This window comes from Anopheles funestus, chromosome 2RL (assembly GCF_943734845.2).
Source record: "Anopheles funestus chromosome 2RL, idAnoFuneDA-416_04, whole genome shotgun sequence".
Lineage (NCBI taxonomy): Eukaryota > Metazoa > Arthropoda > Insecta > Diptera > Culicidae > Anopheles > Anopheles funestus.
The window spans coordinates 52,574,067-52,594,508 of NC_064598.1; the positions used below are offsets into that span (position 1 = coordinate 52,574,067).

The 20,442-nt window shown below is 41.4% G+C and overlaps 1 protein-coding gene across 4 annotated transcripts in view; it reads right to left on the reverse strand.

Annotated features, from left to right (window-relative positions):
• Positions 1 to 259: 259 nt before the first annotated feature.
• LOC125760778 (protein hairless) overlaps positions 260 to 20,442 on the reverse strand; it is a 35,123-nt gene continuing 14,940 nt past the window's right edge. For 3 of the 4 annotated variants that reach the window (XM_049421248.1, XM_049421247.1, XM_049421249.1), the window contains exons 4-6: positions 9,648 to 9,794; positions 6,487 to 9,531; positions 260 to 6,225 (exon numbers count right to left, since the gene is read on the reverse strand). In XM_049421248.1, coding sequence (XP_049277205.1) covers positions 6,197 to 6,225; positions 6,487 to 9,531; positions 9,648 to 9,794 — 3,221 coding nt within the window. In that variant the 3' untranslated portion in view covers positions 260 to 6,196. The remainder of the gene's footprint in view (positions 6,226 to 6,486; positions 9,532 to 9,647; positions 9,795 to 20,442) is intronic. The other variant, XM_049421250.1, reaches the window with a different exon arrangement.

Here is a 20,442-nt window from a genome sequence, read left to right on the forward strand (position 1 = left end):
CAACTCAAACAGTGAATTCGGAATGGACGTTAATCATTCGATCAGTATTACACTGATGGAAGACTCAAAAGCATAATACTACTAGCATTACATGCTAATAAATTCGTACAGATAATCAGAAGAATAGGAATCATCGAAAGGGGATTTACACTTTCTGGCGGACCAAATATCTTAAACGGTCGCAACCCTTTTGGTTATGATAAATAATATCATACAATAATAAAGAAAAATATAAAACACAAAACAATATATGCTCACATTTATATGACTATGATGAATGTGGAACACGATTCTTTATTTTTCCGTCGTTTAGCTTAATCATTCATTCATTCATTTATCATAATAATCATTAACAACCATCATGTAATTTCATATCGCTTTTTATTTTGTCTGCTTTTCTGTTTTTATTTATAATCGCTTGATAATAATAATTGTAGCTCACTTATATCGATACTATATAAAATGTAAGGAAAAATGAAATACTGTACAACTCCTGCTACTGTGTTTAAATAAACAAAATTGTTTGCCATTTTCAAACACATCCTCCACGTTAGGACTATAGTCTCCTGTTTTACCCTCATTCATCTCATTCATCGGTATGGTTTCATAGTTTTTTTTTCTTTCCCTTTTCTGTAGATGTGCTGAGTAGTATGTCTGCGATCGAGCGCGATCATCAAAACAAGTGCACTGTCTCGCCCAAAGTGAACGAGCACGACGAAAAACAGAAACCAAAGGTAATAAGAGGATCCATGACACCTAACAACAATTGTTGGGAATTCTCCAAAGACGTGATCTTACCTTACTTAGGTGACCGATAACTTATAATCAAAGAGCAAACTCTTAAAAAGAAAACAAACAAACAAAATCCTAATGAAATCTTACAGTTCCGTTCAGTGTCAATGAATTGTCTTTACATGTTTCACCTTTTACCATTCTTCGTCTGGCTTTATGATGTAAGTGTACCCGGAAGATGTCAATTGTACGATAGGAAGATTTATCCACATGAAACACATAGTGGCCTAGCAAAACAAAAACGGATCTTGCTGAGAAGAAAACAAAACTGGAAAATATTGATCGAGAATTAAAAATCTATTTGGAGAACAAAATATGGAGAATCCGTAAAAAAAATAAAAGCATGACAAGTTGTTTGTTTTAAAACAAAACTTGCATTCGTCACGAAATGGAATATGCAAATTATCGTTATAAATATTGTTCCAGAGCAATTGAATATTCAATTAGGTACTATTTTGAAAAGTTTCTTTTAAGAAGGATTTAATAGTGCGTTGTTGACACGATGTAGAAGAGAATGTGTTTTGTTTTCGATGTTGTCGTTCAACATTTTGTTTGTTTTAGGAATTGATGTTATACTATAGATTTTCTTTGAATTGAAACTTCGAATACACTCACTCATTACCGATATTTACCAGCCACCCTTTGTTTGATGACTTTCGTTCCTTTTTCCTTTCCTTTTTGTTTTATCGCTTACTTCATGCAAATTCATACATTAACATGCATGCTTATCCATCAAATTAAAGAATACATATATTAGCAATAATATGTATACTCATATCGAAATAGCAATAATATATGACAATCTACTTCAAATCTGTATAGTGTTACCTATAACTAGCCGTATCAATAGTAAAGTTTTATACAAAAAAGGAAATCTTTTAGTTTTCTGTTTTGTTGGTTTGTTTTGTTCCACGTCCTCATTTGTGTTTGTCCCTTGCTTATTACCATCTTGTTCGCAAGTTCACACACCTCTCACGCACTGCACGTTAAATATGTTTTACCCTTTTCCATGTCACTTGTGTTTTAAATTGATAGTTTATACATTCTACATATGTCTTCTGTGTTTCATTTTGTTTTACTTGTTTTTCTTACACCATAATTTAAGCTTTGCTTTTGCACCATAACGGCGCAGGCCACTTTCCAGCAATTTCGCGTCGCGTCCCACACCGACCTAGTTTATCTACACTAAAAGCCCACGATACAAACAACTGTACTGCCGACGAATAAAACCATTTATGAAACCGTTTGCCGAACCTCTTGACCTGTGGTCGTTTTGTTTGCCGCGAAGAACTTTTCGAACTAAACAAATATGCCAGTGTACGTGTTTGTTTGTTTGTTTTGTTTTGTAAAGATAAATATCCTTCCACACTTTTGTTCAGTATTGTTTAGTTCCCTTGTTTCATTTTGCACTATCTTTTTTGTGTTTTTATTTTGCAGTATTTGTTTTTTGGGGGGCATATACTATTCGTTTGTATTTGATTCGTATGCAGTCTATGTAGTATAATATCTAAATAAATAAGATAAATTAACAAATGCTCCGTCTACACAATCGTATTCAAAGCAAAACGAAACCTGCTACCAATTTTTCTTACATCGTGGAACAATTGCTGTTTCCAAAAACACATTCGTTAAGCCATTTTGTTTTTCTTTTGTTTTGTTCAATATTTACCGCACATACTGCTGTTTCTAATGCTGACCAATTATTTCAAACCCGAGTATAAGCGTGCTACATCTATACAAATAGCTAAGAAAGAGAGAGTTAAGGAATAAGAGATCCTTAAAAGCGACAAATAGAAGCACACGTACATGCCACAAATTTATTCAAACCCGTCTATTGTTTGCATCGATCGCTATGATAAAATCTATGATCCATCGTATGACGACAGTTTTGGAAAACAATTCTATTGGAATGTGCGCTGGAGTTCTGTGCTTGTGGATGTTTTCCGACTTGTGTCCCATAAAATCTGTTGCGACGTTAAAACAATATTTTTTACCTTGCCGTGCACCTTTTACCATGAATCCTAATTATATCTATATAGCTGACTGAGTGAAGATGAAATCTATAATTTTCTTTTTCCGAAACCTAATGCTGGTGTATTTGCTGCCGACAGCCCTACGTAGGTGCTATCTTTTCTATTCAATATCTTCGTTAGCTATCGCTGATAAACTCGCATACCAACGAGTTCACGTTTGTGTGCGTCCACGATCTCATTCGTAGAACTGTGTGTTAGAATGTTAACGGACATTGAGATCACACCATCCTACTGGACGTACTAGTTTCATCTAATCTCTTTCCATAAGTCCAACCTTTGGCACCAGCATTTCTATCAGCAATGGCAATGGTTCACACGTTTATCATTATCCGGCTTGCAATTTCAATGAATGAAAAGGATCAACTATTGGAAATTAATTTCTAACTCAACAACATCCACACAATATGTTTCACGTGTTGCGTTCGGTGTTGAAACCCTTACTAATGATCAACTTTTCCTCTTTCTTTTCATCTATTTGTTCCACAAAATGTTAAAAGATGATTTTTTTTATTTATTTCACCAAAATTTAGTCTCAAACTATGTCAAATCAACAATCAAAGTGATTTGACACACGGAAAGTAAATTTGTTACTGACTTTAGTTGAATTAATTTGCAGTCTCCAAAACAAAGTCGTTATGTTCGTTTGGTCATAATTCAACTAATTGTATTCTTCGGGTTGGTCTAAACATATTCAACTAAGGAAATCACTTGTATGAATATCTTTAGAGCAAATGAAATTTTATAACATAAACAACATTTCATAATTGCAAAGCAAAATTATGTCAAATACAATAACTCAACAATAAAATAAGTGTCTGACACAAGGGTGCTTTGTAAAGTTTAGAGAGAGAAAATAAACCTTTGGAACATATAATATGCTAAAGCGTAAAGCAAAACTGAAGAAGAAAAGATGATCCTAGTAAAAGCAATATTTGCACCTAATTACTTGCAAGTTAATGGATTTTCCTGAAATTTTCACTTCCATAGTTGATTCTGGTCATTCATTAACCAACTCCTAATGACGTATTGTGCCGTCTTGCGTATTTTGTGGAAATTAAACAAATAAAATCATTCGCCTTCCCTTTACTATTACTGACGTAACTTGTGTTTGTATTAAACAGTTTCGGGTTTGTTTCGATCGGTTACATTGGTCAATAAGCTTACTCCAAAGACTGAATGCAGCTTGTTTTCTATCGATTGGTATATAATATTTTCATGTCGGTTTCAGTAGCTTTGTTCGTCGTCCGTGTATGTAGTTTGTTTACTTTTGTTTTCTTTTTCTTCAAAGGCACGCAATATATTTTTGTTACTTGATTTTAATTCATTGTTCAATTTCTATCAGCCCGTTTTCAAGAGGTTAAAAGTTTATCAAAATTTTGACAATTCTGATTACATACAAATTATTTCCCTTCTCCGGATTAAGATTTCTCTATCTGTTACGTGGCAAACGGGACGATAAGCATCGCACTCTAGACTTTGGACACGTGATTGTATATATATGTGTAAAGTTTTTGTATATATAGTATTCAATGTGTTCATTTTTGAATGCAAATAGTTCTATAATAAACTGCCGCCTCTCAAAGTGGTTGTATAAAAATAGCGAAAAATATTTTCTCTATCTTTTTTGTTCGATATCTTTTTCGTGTTTTTGTGTATGAGTGTGTTACTTTTGGATTTTGTTTTTAATTTATGAAACTTCCACTACCATACTATTTCGCTGTTTTGTCTCGTCCGATTGTATTGTGTAAATAGTGCACGCGTTAAATATTCTGTCTTTCAGCTAGACTGCTAGTTGCTGCGCTAAAATCTACGAGTAAATTTGTTTCAGTCTGTTGTATGAGAAAAGGAGGGTGATGCAGAATGCAACACAATTTTCCAGTTTCGACTTGTAACTGCTGCAGCATACATATACGCGGCTTGGACGCGTTTTTACATTTTGTCGACCCTCAAAATCTAATACATAGTTTCCTTTTTCATTCTTTTTTGTTGCTATATTCTACGTGAGATTCCTTTCTAATCGTGCTCCAAATCATCACCCACCGCTCAGTCCCACGCCCATGCATATGGAAAGTACTGTACAACATGCTTATATACTGCTTTCCCTTACATTGTTTTTATGTGTAATACATTACACCCACACACAGATAAGTGCACACTTCACATCAAAACATGTATCACTAACACAAAATGCGTCCTCGGTAGCCAAACATTGCACATTACGGGGCCGATCAGTATAATAATATCGGGTATCGGTTCCTTAGCAGCTAACAACATTGAACGATCGACCATGTGCGTTTCAAATCACGGTTGCGGAATCGATCGATCTGAAACAAGAATCCACAATTGACCATCGCTCGAATATTTGTCATATCTTCAGATAAAAAAAAACTGCGTTTGAGACATTCTTTGCACATAGGCTAGCAAATGCAACCCAGTCACGATTCGGACCTAATTTAGAAATCGTGTACTTTAAAACTTATTCTTATTCAAGTACGTTAAATGTACATACGAATGACCATGACGAAGCGGGAAAAATAAATTACTTTCAAGGAAACACGTACGATTGCTAGAGCAAACCGAATTCAAAATGGTTTACCTGACTTGGCCACAGACTCCACGAGCTTTCCAATTGTGTAATTAATGATTCATCACTTTAAAAATGTATACTCTATGGTTTTGCACTTTTCTATTGATTTCCTCTGCTCTGATAATGTTGTTTTTATGTTGTGTCGCGTTTGTTTGTTTTGTTGCTTTAACACTTGTACGATTCAATAACATATCTATAATGTAGACACTACATGCAATCCAATGATAATTGTTCTTTACGATTGACTGACTCTTTCCTCCTGATGTACACCACGGTCCACCACATCTACATTTCAAATGTTACTTAGCAAAAATAGTATCTCTTTTCGTTTGTTTCTATGTTTTGTTACAAAAAAATACCACCATTTTTACCAATGTCTGGTGCATACTCATTACACGTGGTCGCACAGTATTGACAAGCCTTCGGTTTGTCTGAAATATTTGCAAATATAATTTAAGCTTTGTTCTTAATACTATTGGCGCGCTTTTCTCACTACCTCCCTTTCCTGAGGTAATTTCAAAAATATTTATCGCATGAATACCTGTTCAAGAGGAATAATTACAGTGATACCATCGATGCTTGGACCCTCCACATGATATGCCACCGACATTAACGTTGGTTTCATCCTTTTCTGTTGTTCTTGCTTCTTAAGCAGATCAGCACCGTATCTCTGCACTTAGTCAGTTTGCACGATCTACGTGTACAGAAAAAAAACAGATCACTCGGGCCTTTGAATTGTTGTTTGTTGTTGTTGATCGCCTTTGGCTGTCTTGTAACTTTTCTCCTAATGTTTGGACAGGTTCAGGGGGACGTCTGTTATAAACGAAACAAAAACACAAGTTTAGTAAGGTATCTTGTATAGCAAGTAACACACATATGTAGAAATCATTTAAATAAACTATATAAACTACTAAAGCTTTTAGGTAAACTATTAGCATCAAAATTATATGTGCAACACAAGATACGAAACTGAAAACTGAAAAAATAAGCAATGTTTAACTCAACGTTCATAATCGAAAGAGAATGGTTCAACACTAAACCAATTCCCTGTTGTTAGTAGTCTCTCGGTCTTACATGATGATCGCGGTCCTCGCAGGCACTCACCATTGCTGGGCTCATCTTTGGCAGTTGCCGACGTTATCCCCGACGCTGTCACAGGCGAACGAGAGGAAAGATCAGGATGATGTTGATAGCCTACGGCATCGGTGGGCCAATTTGATCCGCTCGGCGAGGAAAAAGCACTTCCACCATTGATGATGTCACGTGAGGATGAGGAAAGCGCTGTGACACTGTAGTTAAGTGCTGCTGCTGCTGCTGCTGTCGTGCTAGGTGTGGCTAGGATGGAATGTTGTAGTCGTTGCGATTCTGATGGGTCTGTGATCGACGAGGCAGATGTTGGAGGTGGTGGGGACGGTGGATTTCGATCAATAATACGCCGATCGGTTAGGGGCATTGTTTGCGCGGCCGAGGAAGATGATGATAGAAGGTGGTGCGGCGATTGTACCAGGTGGGGAGCATGTGGAGCTACTCCCGGTAGCCCTTGGTAATGCATCCAAAACGGAGTGCGAAATCCCATCGCGGCTGCAGTGTACATTTGCTGGTAGTATGAAAGTGAAGCCGCATGGAACGGTACAGCACTGGCAGCAGCTGCGGCAGCAACGGCTGCAGCTGTAGCATTCATCGACGGTGACGATGAGGATGCAGCCAACTGAGTTTGGTACAGCGGATAGTAGGGATTCGCAACTGGATGATGCGCAGTCGGCGATGCAATCACTGTATTCGGTCTAATTACTCCCGCGGGCGATGAAGGTGTTGTACCGTAATGGTGGCTCAGGGAAGGTCCATCGACTGAATCAGAACCTTCTGGTAGTGATTCTTTTTTAACTGACGAGCTGGAAGCGTTCGAATTGGAACGTTCACGAGATGGTGATGAAGAGGAAGGCGAATGGCCACCGGAGAATGGCTGCCTCAGAGCGGCCGTCTTCTTCGGCACCGTTCGTATGCTCGTCCCAGGAGTCACACCAGTCGTTAACGATGCCATGGCAGTCGTTGGGGTAGTAGCGTGACACGTTGTGACACCACCACCATTTGGAGAAGCGCGGGGCGATGATGAGGACGTACCGGCATTCCGATTATGTTGATGATGATGCGATCCGGCTGGCGGCGGAGGAGAATGGTGTGCTCCTCGACCAAAATTCAAGGGTGATGCACGGGAATAGTGTTGCGGAGACCCGTTACTAGCAGGTGGGGAATGTCCTTGACTGCCATTTCCACTTAACTGGTACCCAGTACGATAGGAAATCGCTGATCGTGCACCACCAGATACAGTTCCAGAAACAGATCCTGAATAGGGTGGTGTTGTCGCTGAATCATTCGTACTAGGTGAAGGTGAAAAGCGAGAAGATGAGGGCGCGGATGAGTAACTGCTGGGGCTGCCACCATACGGATGTTGACGGTAGCGGGAAAATCCACTGTTCGAAACCGATCCCGGTGTATGATGGAGCCCATGGTGTGGTTGGTGCGCTGAGTGATGAGAATGCTGCTGATGAGTATGATTATGTTCGGGACTAGGACTTAGATCTGGTGACCGGATCGTATTGCCATATGGATCAACACTACCACTTCCGCCAGAGGTAGCCCCTGGCGATGCTGCAGTACTATTTCCTCCTCCATAGCTGGGCGACCGTTTCTTGGTGTTGTACCCGCCATAGCGATTCGATCCCAGTTGACCCTGATAGTGAGCGTGATGCGCGGTATCCGTCATTACAGGAGATTTGGAATCAATGGTCAGTCCCTGATACTGGTGGTGTGGCGACAGTGGATTTTGCGGATAGGGATAGTGATGATGACTAGCTGTTGATGTGACCGATGCCACCGATACGTCCGTTTTGCGCTGCAGTGCATCAGACGAGGAAGAGTTTGCCGAGGAAGATGATTCACCACTGCTGGAGCTTGTGTTGTGGCCCAGAAGTGAGGTTATGCTATAGCTACTGAATGGCTTCGACACGGGAGCCGGGGCCACAGTAGCATTTTTCGATGCAGGTGACAAGCTACTTCCCGCACCGTTCAACGGCTGTTTTCCAGGACCTCCAGTTGTACCATTTACAATTGATCCAGAACCATTTAGATGACCGTTGGTTTTGCTGTTACTGTTGCTACTACTGCTATTACCACCGCTACTGCTGCTCGTGTTACCGCCATTCAACGGGCTTCCCGTACCATTTGTCGCCAGTGTCGACAGGGGCGTTGCAGTTGTTGCCGTTACAATTACGGGTGTACCTACGGTGGATCCTGACTTCGGGCGAGATCTTTTCGTACTACTCGTGCCACTACTGCCAACATCGTCTAGCGAAACCTTCTCCAGTTCGCGAAGAATTCTTTTGCGAGGCGAAACATTCTGCGATGCGGCTGAACTCGCAAATACAGAACTGCGGAAGCTCGTCCCACCATTGTTCCCGCGTTCTGCTATCGTTCCGAGACGAAATGGACCGACCGCCGAGCCTCCCGCCGCTGGAGATGTCAGAGAGTTGGCGACCTTTGTTTGCTGCTGCTCTATTAGCGTTTGAATGATTGAAGTAAGATCTTTCCCTCCTGGACGTTTCCAACGAGATGTTCGAAAGTGTGTCCCATTTGGTGGCAGATGATGACCATTGCTTTGTTTATGATCATCATCCATCGGATCCTTCTGATTTGTTCCTTTAGCTTTTTGCGTACCACTTTCATCTCCTTCGCTCGCCGGGCTTGCCTCAGTAGTATCCATCGGTGTAGTGCCGTTAGACATTTCGGAATGACTTTCGGGAATGTCACCATTTTCATCCGTTGCCGGTTTGGTTTCCTTTTTCTTACATTCACTCTTGCCATTCTCCGTGACTTCTGATTCTACCGTTGAGTTCAAGTGAACCTTCGATGTGGCTTCCGGTGGAAGACTTGACTCATAAGGACGACGTCGTTTCCGGCGCCACCGTAAACGGGTATCGTTGGATGGTTTACCTCGAGCTTTCAACGGCCGAAAATAGTACAGTGAAAGTTCCTTGGAAATGTTCGAACGTGGATTCGATTGTTTCCAGCAATGATCCCTCTGCCAGGGCGATGACTGGATGGAGCTGTTATCATCGGAAACTGAAAGAAATGAGAATAAGGTAAATATTATTATTAAGGTGCTTAAGATTAAGATGATTAAGATGCAATGCTTAAATTTCACTGTAGATTACATTTGCAAAATAAACATTACTTACAGCTGAGAGAAGTAGAACTTTCGTGCTTGTGGAAGTTGGCACTGGTGGAGGAAACAGTCGGTGGCCAGTAGGTTTTCCGCGGCACCGAAATCCAACTGGTTTTTTCACCTTCGCGTGCACGGGCTAGTTCCAGGATGAATTTTCCATCTACAAAAAAAGTAAATCGTAAAGAGAATTAATATGTGTTTCAATAATTCGAAAATGTGTCTATTCCATGATATGAACGTAATTCAATTGAAGTTATTTGAAAATTTATGTATGAAGTATCATATAGTATACCGTACAAGTTTGTTATTTGTCTTATAAGCTTGACTTTGTCTTATAAAAAATTTGTGAAAATTGTCTTATAAGCTTGACGTAAGCTTTATGCTAGCAATCTGGTATCTGCATACATAACGTAGATCTAACCACCACTGTGAATAGTTCCAGCAAATGGGAGACCCTTTTTCGTGTGTCACACTGGATCCATATATTACCTAGCATCTCACTATAATGAATTTCAACTATTTCAATCGCGTACGAAAAAGCGTACCCGTCCCATATCACACCAGATCTTAAGCGTGCTCCATCACGCGCGATCATACGGCAGCGAACCGAAACTAGCCAACGAAACAGCACACGTGTGATTAAGAAATGTGTTTCCCCCGCATCGTAGTCGAGGGGGGGCTGTCCCTTCTTCCGTTTGTAACGAAAAGTATGAACGAAACCCCCTCGCGAAAGGTATGTCCTCTTGTTTCACCGCTTTGTTGTGTATCACCTTTCTCCATTGTTTTTCCGCCGTCAAGCGCAAACGGCGTGAACGTGTATTATTGTTTTTCGGTAGGCAGGAAAAGCGTCTTCGAACTTTTTGCACCCATATGCAAACGATTTTCTACGATTTCTCTTTTGCTCGTTGCAAGAACGAGAAATGGGGTTCGCGGTTCGAAAATATACCCTTCTTCTCCACGCTACATGACGCGATGTTGTCCTGGCCTAGCGAAACGGCCATCAACAACGGAACAATACGAAATACTTGACTACCGACTGGGGGAAAAAACAATTCTATTTCAATCGTAGATCTATAACAAAACTAGAGCTTTACCTTAGAGAAAGCGGGCAACTGAATCAAACAATCCAATGCAATCCGCATTAACAAAAAAAATCCATACCTACAACCGCCGTTACGTCTTAAGGGTCTCATTTCTATGGAACAATGTGTAGAATACAGTGCAGGTTGGCCGATTGTTTAGCTAATGGGGAGATATCACTACGGCGAGACAGTGCTATTCAGATGGCGATAAAGAATGACGGCAAAAAAGCTTCCTAAGTCAAAGGACGTGCCATCAGCTTTTGATTACGCAACAATGATCGTCCATACGCAACAGAACAAAATCTTGAAAAAAAGTTATGAGGACAGCTAACGCGTGAATAAATAGTGTTGATCGTTGAACCATTATTTGCGTGTTATTGTCAAAAGGAATCAAATTACATAACTCTCTGAAAAGCTTTTAACATCGCACACCATTAGCCAGTCATATGTTCTCACTTAAATAGTACAATGCACAATATCTAAATGTATATGGAAAGGTAATGTATGTCGTTCAATCACCCACTACGCCAGCATACGATCAATGAGCAAAATAATGATCAGTTGTTGGCGCAACAGATACCACTTCTTGTCTGATAACTTTCTAGTGCATTGTGGGAAAGACGCTGCGGCGATTCAGATCGAATTCATTTAAATCCATTCCAGTCGATTAAGGAACATGGTTGCCATCTTAACCGCTAATGCGTTTTATTATGCCCAAAACGTAAAATTAGAGAAATCACATGAAAACACACACACATCGTTCGTGGGAGATATTCTTCCGGTAGTTTGACTTCAAGCATGATCAGCGTCCGCCTCGGTTTGTGTACGCCAGAACCATCTTCCGTTCCGTTGATCAACCGTAGGAGTAGTAAAAAGGCACTTGCTGCTAACGTTTGAGACACCCGCGATCAAGATACGAGCTCGCTTCGCGTCAGTGTGCTGGAGATGATCAAATCATACAGTAATCATCGGGCATCGTCGTCATCATCATCTGCCCACGCTTGAAATTGGGTCCGAAACTATGGGGTCCCAGCGTTTTTTTTTTCTTTCTGTTCTCGTTTGATTGGGTTAATGCAGTCAACGAATTTCTCCCGTTTAATGGGAACGTTACAGATCATCACCGTGCGGAGGAGGTTCACTCAAGCTTGAAGGCTCATTCAGCCTTTCAACTTTACGCCGAATTTATGACGATCGTATGATGATGATTTGCTCATCGCTACTGGGAAATGTGTAACACCGATTGAATAAAAATGTCAACATGTAAATGTAATATTGAATTTTAAATATGATACTTAGCTTTTAACGTAGAAAGGGTAACAGACAAACATTTCAAAGTTTGTTCATCACAGTAAAATTATTCCCCGTATGCTTTTTTTTCGCGGTTAGAACGGTCTGGCCGTATCAAAACTTGTTTTACCACGTAGCAGGATAGTCAGTCTTTGCTACGGGGGACGGTCCGGATGGGATTTGATCCCCAGTCCTGCCGTGTGGACCGTTGTGCCGTTTATCACATAAACCACCGGGCCGCCCCATTCCGTATGCTTGTTAGAATCACTTACTGCTCGTCGAATTCCGATAAAAAAAACTAAAGAAATGGTATTAAAACATACGCAGATATTATAAAACAAGATAATGAGTCGGATAAATCGTCGTAATCGGTTAGCAAAAAGCATGGGATTGCACCGCCATATATGTATCTACAAGCCATAATGGATCACGCGCTCGTAGTACTTTGATATGGTCATTTGTGCTGTTTACCAACTGTGAAATGACGATATCCCCGTTGAGCGACTATCTGTAAACCACATTGCCAGGATAGGATTCCATGAGAAGAGTATTTGATTGTATTTGCTTGCTCGCTCCCTCGATCGCACGTACAACGTAATAGCACGCACAGGATAAAGCTTAACTGTATTGCACACACAGCACAGCTGAAACAAGCATCTGCTTCTTGCCTACCGTCAGCATCGTCATTATCATCGAAACCTCATCTCAACGACAACGATCGAGCAGCATCTCGCGGGCATCAGTAACTGCAACGGAATGGCGGTGCGCTGTTATGCCGCACGGAACCAGTAGCAGAAGCGGGAAAGAGACACCGAAGAAGAAAGTACCGTCGCGGGTTGTTGCGATGGACAAGGATAAAACATATACCCGGAGCATTCGCGCTACATGCCGCGTCAGCCTACGCGACGAACAGATCGGTTTTCCCTTCCCTTCAATAGCACGCAGAGGAACGAAGGTGCCAAGATGGCTTTCGAGCGTGCGTCTACATCGCTTGCTGTGTATGTTCGAACGATTACGCTTTCTCTCTCTCTCACACTTTCCTCTCCACGTTCCCGGCACGCTCGCACAATTCACCCATTCCCATCCGCTTGCGTCTTTCCAACGCACATGCAACGCGATGGCTCGTGCCTAAGCGCCTTTAGCTGCGCGCACGTGCTCTTTTGCGGTTGCGAGAAGAGCAGCAATGCCACTTTTGGCGTAGAGCAGCCGGAAAAGGGCGACGGAGCTACTCTCCTGGCGCATATTATACATTCACAAACTGGCACGGGTGCGACTCCACTACAATCCCCTGAGTACACATACGCACACTAGCGTTGCGACGCCGTTACCATAGCAGCCCTTGCCGTGCTGTCAAACTTCCCCTTCTCCTACACCCTCTCTTATGCTGGTGAATGGAATCTTCAGAGCGGTGCAGTAGCATTAGATTTAATCCAGCTGTTCACCAAAAAGGCAACACAGTGGTATGCACAACGTTTGCTTTTTCGTTATTCATCGGTCATTAATGATGATTTTCCGTATGTAGATTTATGTAAAAAACAAAATTGTCTTATTCATAAAGTGAGACAAATATATAAAGTGTACACGGTTCAAAATTAGCATGAAAAGCTTTAAGAAATATGTTTATACTGACAATTATGATTATGATGACAAAAAAAATATTTTCGACCTCTTTCTGTTACTATGATTGTCATAAACGATTGTCTTCATTGTCGTCATTCACTTTCATAAATGATTCTATTGGAGATTTTTGCTGGCACACAACTGTTAATCGTTAGCTAACTTGATCAGTCAGCAAAAAATGGCAACCATATGACAGCGAACTACCTAATATGTTGAAGGATTTCTTCCTACATTTCACTGAAATGCTCATAGACACGAAAGATCGCACTTGTCCAAGCAAAAGTGTTGCAGACAGAAGCCGAGTGACAAATAGGTCTACCAAACCAAACCTTACAGGGAAGGGGGATATCCCCGAGATAGTGAAATGATGAACAAGACAATAAAGCAAGCACGCGTCCCTTGTAAAAACAAGGGGGAAGGCATGGGGTAATGAAAACATCAACAATAATTTTACTTTCCCTCTCCCCTCACCCACCGCGCCCTTCTGCTCCACACAATTTCATCTTTTTCGCCCACCACAGAAAATCTGTTCCGCTTTCTCTCTATTACGACTTAAGTAGAACCGCCGCACAAATGGTACTTGCAGCCGTGCGCGTCCCTGCCACAGACACGCTCCATGAAAAGCTGCATAGTGCGCCCTTACCGGTCTAGTGCCTTTTACGAACTTCCACCCCATGTGGGCGCTGCATCCATTGAACGCAACACCCCTTTGAACGTGCAGCATAACCCGCACACACACACGCGCACGAACATTCAAATAAACACACATACACTTTATTCTCATTTCATGTGCCCTGGTCTTCACCCTTGGTCTTCTCGTTCAACAAACCAAGGTAACCTCCAATGGCCAACAACACCATACGCGCGCGCGTGTCACAATCATTACGACACACACCCACACGCGCTTCCTCACCAGGCTTCGTACCTTGCTTTCCCGGCACACTTTACTTCTGCGTACACACAAACAGTGCTTCCATCCCATTCTGTTAACTTATTACTACATTTCGTTTCCTCTTTTTCTCACTTACTATTAGTCAGGCGGCTGCAAACATACTCGACCACGACCTGCCCTTTTAGCCGTAACCGTTGATAAAGCGTGATGCTTTTGCTATTAATCGGTCCTTTTACAGATGTAGAGAACAAAAAAAACGATACAATGTTCCAAGGAAATGATAAGTTTTTTCTATGCGGTAAAAACGCTAAATTAGAATAAACCATGTTTAAAATTTATAATAATTGCAGAAAAATACAAAAGTTATCTAAAAAATAGCACTAAAAGTTTGCTTTGAAAACGCAAACTTCATTGCCACTGTACAATACCATTTTTTTTTGTTCGAACTCTCATTTGGTCCCTTTCACACTCTTTCTTGCCTGCAGCCGGTGCATACTCTTCCGTCTCACTTTCGCCCCAATTTCCCAACATATTTCCCACCAACATAAACCCACCGCACCCTCCATAAAATTCCTTCCTTTGTATGCATTTGTACACACTCACACACTTATCCACAGATCCGTCAAACATCAGCGCGCGCCTACTATGGAAAATGCGTAGGGAGTGTTCCCTTCGTCACCGGACGGAATGAAAAGCAAAAACAAGAAGCAGAACCAATACCTACGCGCCACCCGTCCCCTCCGGTTTCCCAGTACCCACATAGGAAGCCCTTTTTTCAGAACATTTTCCCCGGCATTTCCGGTACCGGCGTCTGTTTCTGGTCGTACATTGTATGTGTCTCTTTCACGCACCCCTTTTTCTGCGTGCACGCGATCGTTCGCCTTCTCTCATGCATACACATTACTTCGATCTAGTACGTTCTTGTTCAACGAGGGGTTATTTTCAATATCCTTCATATGCTCTCTTGTTTCGTCTTCTGTAGGATCTCTACCGATGCTACCTATCTCTGTCGTGCTTTCCACTATGGCACACGACAAAAACAAGGGATAAGCGACAGATGGCCAGCACCTTTTTTTTGGTTTTTTCTTCTTTCACCATGTCAAAATCTAGTTTGTTTTTTTTTTTGCGTGGCTCTTGTATTCTTGCGGCCAAACTCGATACCAATCCAAGCCGTCGTTGCTTTTCCTCATTTCCAGGTGTTTTTAGCTTAAGGAACCTTGACACAGGTTCACAACTTAAATAAAAAATGCATTACGACAAATAATAGCACAGATAAAAGAAGCATCGCGAATTCATGCACTATTGCTGTACCCCTACACAAGTAGTTTTTACATTAAAAGTTAATAGTTTCCAGGGCATTCTACATGTGAAAATGTTAATAGTTTCTCTTGGACTCTTAAGAGGCTTAACAATACAGTGCAGAAAAGGGCAAGGTGATCGTATTCGAAAGAAATGTGTTTCGTGATCGTCTACCCTAACGATCTTTGATGAACCAAATAAATAAATGCAAGTATTGTTTACTATACTCCACCAAATATGTAATACATCTTCTTCTATCTGTGAAACAGCGTAAAGCAAGTAAACATTCGACACGTTCCAATCGCGCATCTGTTGGGGCAGTCCTCCTGTCTACTGCTCAAGTTCGCAAAAGATGACGATCCGCCACGGTTCTTCTTCCTCCTGTAAATCTTAGGAACTGCATGGTTTCTGTTTTCTATCGATCTCTGATACAATTTTAAACCACTCAAAATAAACAAACAACAGATGCATCGACGTCTAGAAATCACTAACGCGAGATTCGACGAATTTCTGCTTCGAATAAGTGTTACGAATGTTTAAACAATTCTCCTGTATTTTAGCGAGATGATTTATCTTCACAAAGCTGCTAGAACATTAGTGGACAAGTTAGTTTTGTTAGAATTGAAAGTAATGCAGCTCTACTACTATTTGAATCAGTTGAATATCTGCGACTTGAGGCATCCACAATTGTTTATATTTCTGAAGTTAGGAGAAAACAAATTCAAAACATAACACCTAAGTTGAATCTACGGAGGAGCACTAAAAGGCATCATATTCATTGTATGGTTCTGCAAGAAAATGAGAAAACTAGCCATTTGAACTTCCTATATTATTGTTGATGTTGTTGTACCATTATTGCAAAAATAGTTTAACGTTCCATCAAATGCAATGGAAATGCCATGGAGTTCGATGTAAAGAAAAGGAGCTAATTATTTATATAGAGCATGAAGAAAAGCTTTTCTCTCTGGAGAAGATACCGAGGAGTTGAAGGCTAAATATTACAAGCTTGGCATATTTTTTTAGTATAAAATATTAATCTGAGTAAGATTAGTATGATCATCGTAACTTGAAAACGTATTGTTTGCTGTTTTATAAGACGTCGCGCAAATTAAAAGCAAAATGAACAACTTTTTTTTAGATAAAACAAAACAGTTGGACATCTTCTGCTATGCATGAGGATGGTGCGTAAAAAATGCAACAGACAACAGAGTCCAATTTTCTTACGAATAACTCACATGCTCCATCTCACAAACACAACATTGGACGGGGAGAGCATAAAAAGGGGAGCAAACGAGTTAAAAAAAAACACCGGGTAACACAACACGCAATCATCGCAAGACGAAGGGTCGGACAATTTTCTCCAAGTTGGCGCGCGCACACGCCACCGACAGAAATGTGTGTTCTACGAACCGTAACATTTTGCGCTCGTGCCCCAATCATGGATGATTTTTGTTGTGTCTTCTGTTTCTACTGTTGCTGCTGATGTTGATGGTGCTCTGTTGATTGTGCTCGCCGTTACTACCTATACCCTTCTCAATCCTTTCCTTTTTTTGCCTTTAACGTGTACCCCTCTTAACTAACTCCTCGCCTCTCCTTTTCGGCCAAGATTTTCTTGCAGCAGCAGGTTCAGAGCGGAGCTATATTTTAGCATGCTCTAAGCCAATTTTCAAGAAGCCCAACTAAAGCTCACTGTAGCTCACTTTTTCATTTCGTTTCATTCAGCGTTTCAATCCGCATTGGAGCGTTTTCCAGGCAACAACCATGACGGCGGCTGCTGTTGTTGTGGGTTACACCTTCCCTTCTTTGTGTTCCATCTCGTCATATACCAGCTATCTCCATACTTCATTTTAAAGCACTTTTTACGCTTCGCTTTTATTGCTTTAACACACCTGTTGGACCCAAGGTGCCTCAAAGAGATGGTCGGCCAAAACTCGCACACGGCCACGTTTGTCGCAATTCTGCTTTTCCCATTGGAACATAAATGTAGCTAATATTCAAAAACAACAATAAGCAAGCCTAAGCCAAATTCACGACCACGATCCGTCGTTTATTGTTAACCATTTGCTTTACTTACTTAAATTATCAAATCTCGCACCTAACGAAGAGAACATTTCAACAACAGGTTGTTAGGTACTTATCTTTACGTTTATTACAAAGTCCTAATAAAATAATGCCCTTTAAAAATTTCACAATATAGCATAGCACTACGTGAAATGATAAGTAAAGTTTTAGATAAAAGGAAATTGCAAATCAGTGAAGAATATTTAGATGTACGAAAACAACACTTTCAGTAAAAAGTTAACCATTAAAATATGATAGGCGCAATGCTGTTTTGTATTGTCAAAAAAAAAACATTATGCTGAGGATTTAAGCGAATTAGAGATCGTGAATAATTTACTAGAAAACAATCTTTCACGTAGCGCGCAAAGTGCAGTTAGTTTTTTCATCCCATCCCATACAACACTGTTTGGCTGACAGATTGGCAGATTTTTATCACGTTATCTTACATTTCCATTGCCTTATTTTTCCATTGGTTAGCAATCCCATCTCCATTCCACGACAGCAGCTGACGATAGTTTATCATGCAAGCCTGGTCGTTCTGCTGCTCGCAGCTTTCCTCGAGGTGGCGATGGTGGTGGTTTTGGTAAAGTGGCTGAAAAATGGGGCGCATAAACGCCTTATTCGGAAGGTATGTTTTGTTTTGTTTCTTCACCACCATCAGTCGCAGGCTGATCGTAAGAGATGGAAAGTAAACCCGGGGGCTCTGATCCCCAACCCAAGCCACTACATCCAGATGCTGCTGGGGCGGCTTCAACCCCAAGATGTCATTGATTCGAACGCTACACACCACTTGGAGCCTACGAAAGCAGGCGAGAAGCAGAAGAAACACCACATATGGAGTAAATAGAGTAAACGAGAGAAACTCGAGCAAACCAGAGAGAGAAAGGGAGAAAAGTAGTAGCCAAGCGATCGTCGTCGACCTCGGTCCTTCTGCTTTCTTCTCCCCTTTCCATCTTGGGGGGGGACGACGACGACGACGACGACGACGGCTCGTACCTTTTAGATCTCGCGATCTTTGGCTTTGGCACGAGCCACGACGGCCGACTCTTGTATTTGCTTGCGGGATCTCGGGATCCGGGTGTGCGAGTCTCTGTGTCATGGCAGCGCGTGCCACACATTTGCTTTCTCGTTCGCTCTGCGGCTTTTTCTGCTATTCATCATTTCAAATCCACAATGGAAAAGAAAACAAAACGCGAAGAAACGACAAGTAGAGTGGACGGGCAAATAAATTAAGAAAAAATACACACACACACATATCCCCAAGACGGCGTTCAGCGCCAATGTTGGGCTAAAAGAAATGAGCAGCGCGATCACTACACCAACCATAACGTGAAAGAAAGAGCAAACGAACGAACGAACGATGAGGAGAGGCGTTGGGATAATAAAGCGTGGCGCAGGGGGTGGGTGTACAGTGGAATGTAGCACGAGCCCAATTTCATTCCCTCCTCACTCCCTTCCTGCTACTTCTATTTTCTTCTCCTCTTGCCCGTTTCTAATCTTTTCCTCATTTCCCTTCTCTACCCCTTTTCAAACAATCTTCATCTTAATCTTGCGCCTGTCATCAGTTGAATATCCATCTCAAACTCTTTCTCTCTCATATTTTCTCTCTCTCTCTCTCTCTCTCTCTCTTTCTCTCTGTTCAAAACATTTCTTCGCCAATAGCATAACCTCCCTCGAACCCAATGGTTTTTTTTCACTGTTAAGCGAAGCCTACTTTAGACGGCTGCCCATATTTCTTTTCTGTCGAGTACGCCAACCCTTCCCCTGCTTTTTCTCTTCACACTCTCCCACTCGTCTCCAAACACACACACACCCCTTACATCTACTCTTACATCTCTTTCTGTCCAACTATTTCCATTTTTCTTTGCGATCCTCGTAAAAGAAGCACCAAAGTATCGCGTTTATCTCGTCCTCCATGAAGGTAATGTGTGGTAAAAGGGGATCACACCACGAAGGGGTGCGCAGGAATGGAGGTAGTTATGCTCAACTAAAATACTAACTGAGGGTTATTGTGCGGTGCACCCATTTTTTTGTTTTGTTTTGTGGAACCACTTGCTTCCCTAGGTTTGCTTATTGCCGTGTCGTTGTCGTTGTACCTTCACTACCTGTGCCTTTCTTCCATTCAATATTGCCCGAAGCGGATGTATTTGCAGCAATGCTCGCGGGGTTTTTCCTTCCATTTTTCACTGTTTTTGTACGTTTTTTTTTCATTCTTCTTTCACCAAATGCCACCGAACGAAGGTACACTAGGGAGCAGCATTGGGAGGCAGAAGGTGCAACAAACAAAACCAACGCAGATTGTGGACATTAGTGATTGGATGCGCACGCGTGCGGGTTCGCGCTTGTGGCTACGTTTTGCGCTACTACCTTTCTTCACTTTTGTTTCTCTTTCTATGGACTTCGACTAGGGAAAGATTTTCTTTATACAATCAATCGAAACAAGCGACCGCATGACCACCACCAGCAAGATTAACTACTGCTACCAACAACCCTTTATACACACTTCTTCTGTGAAGGCAGAAATAATAGGAGAAAACAAACATTACTATCAAACACTGGAATAATGT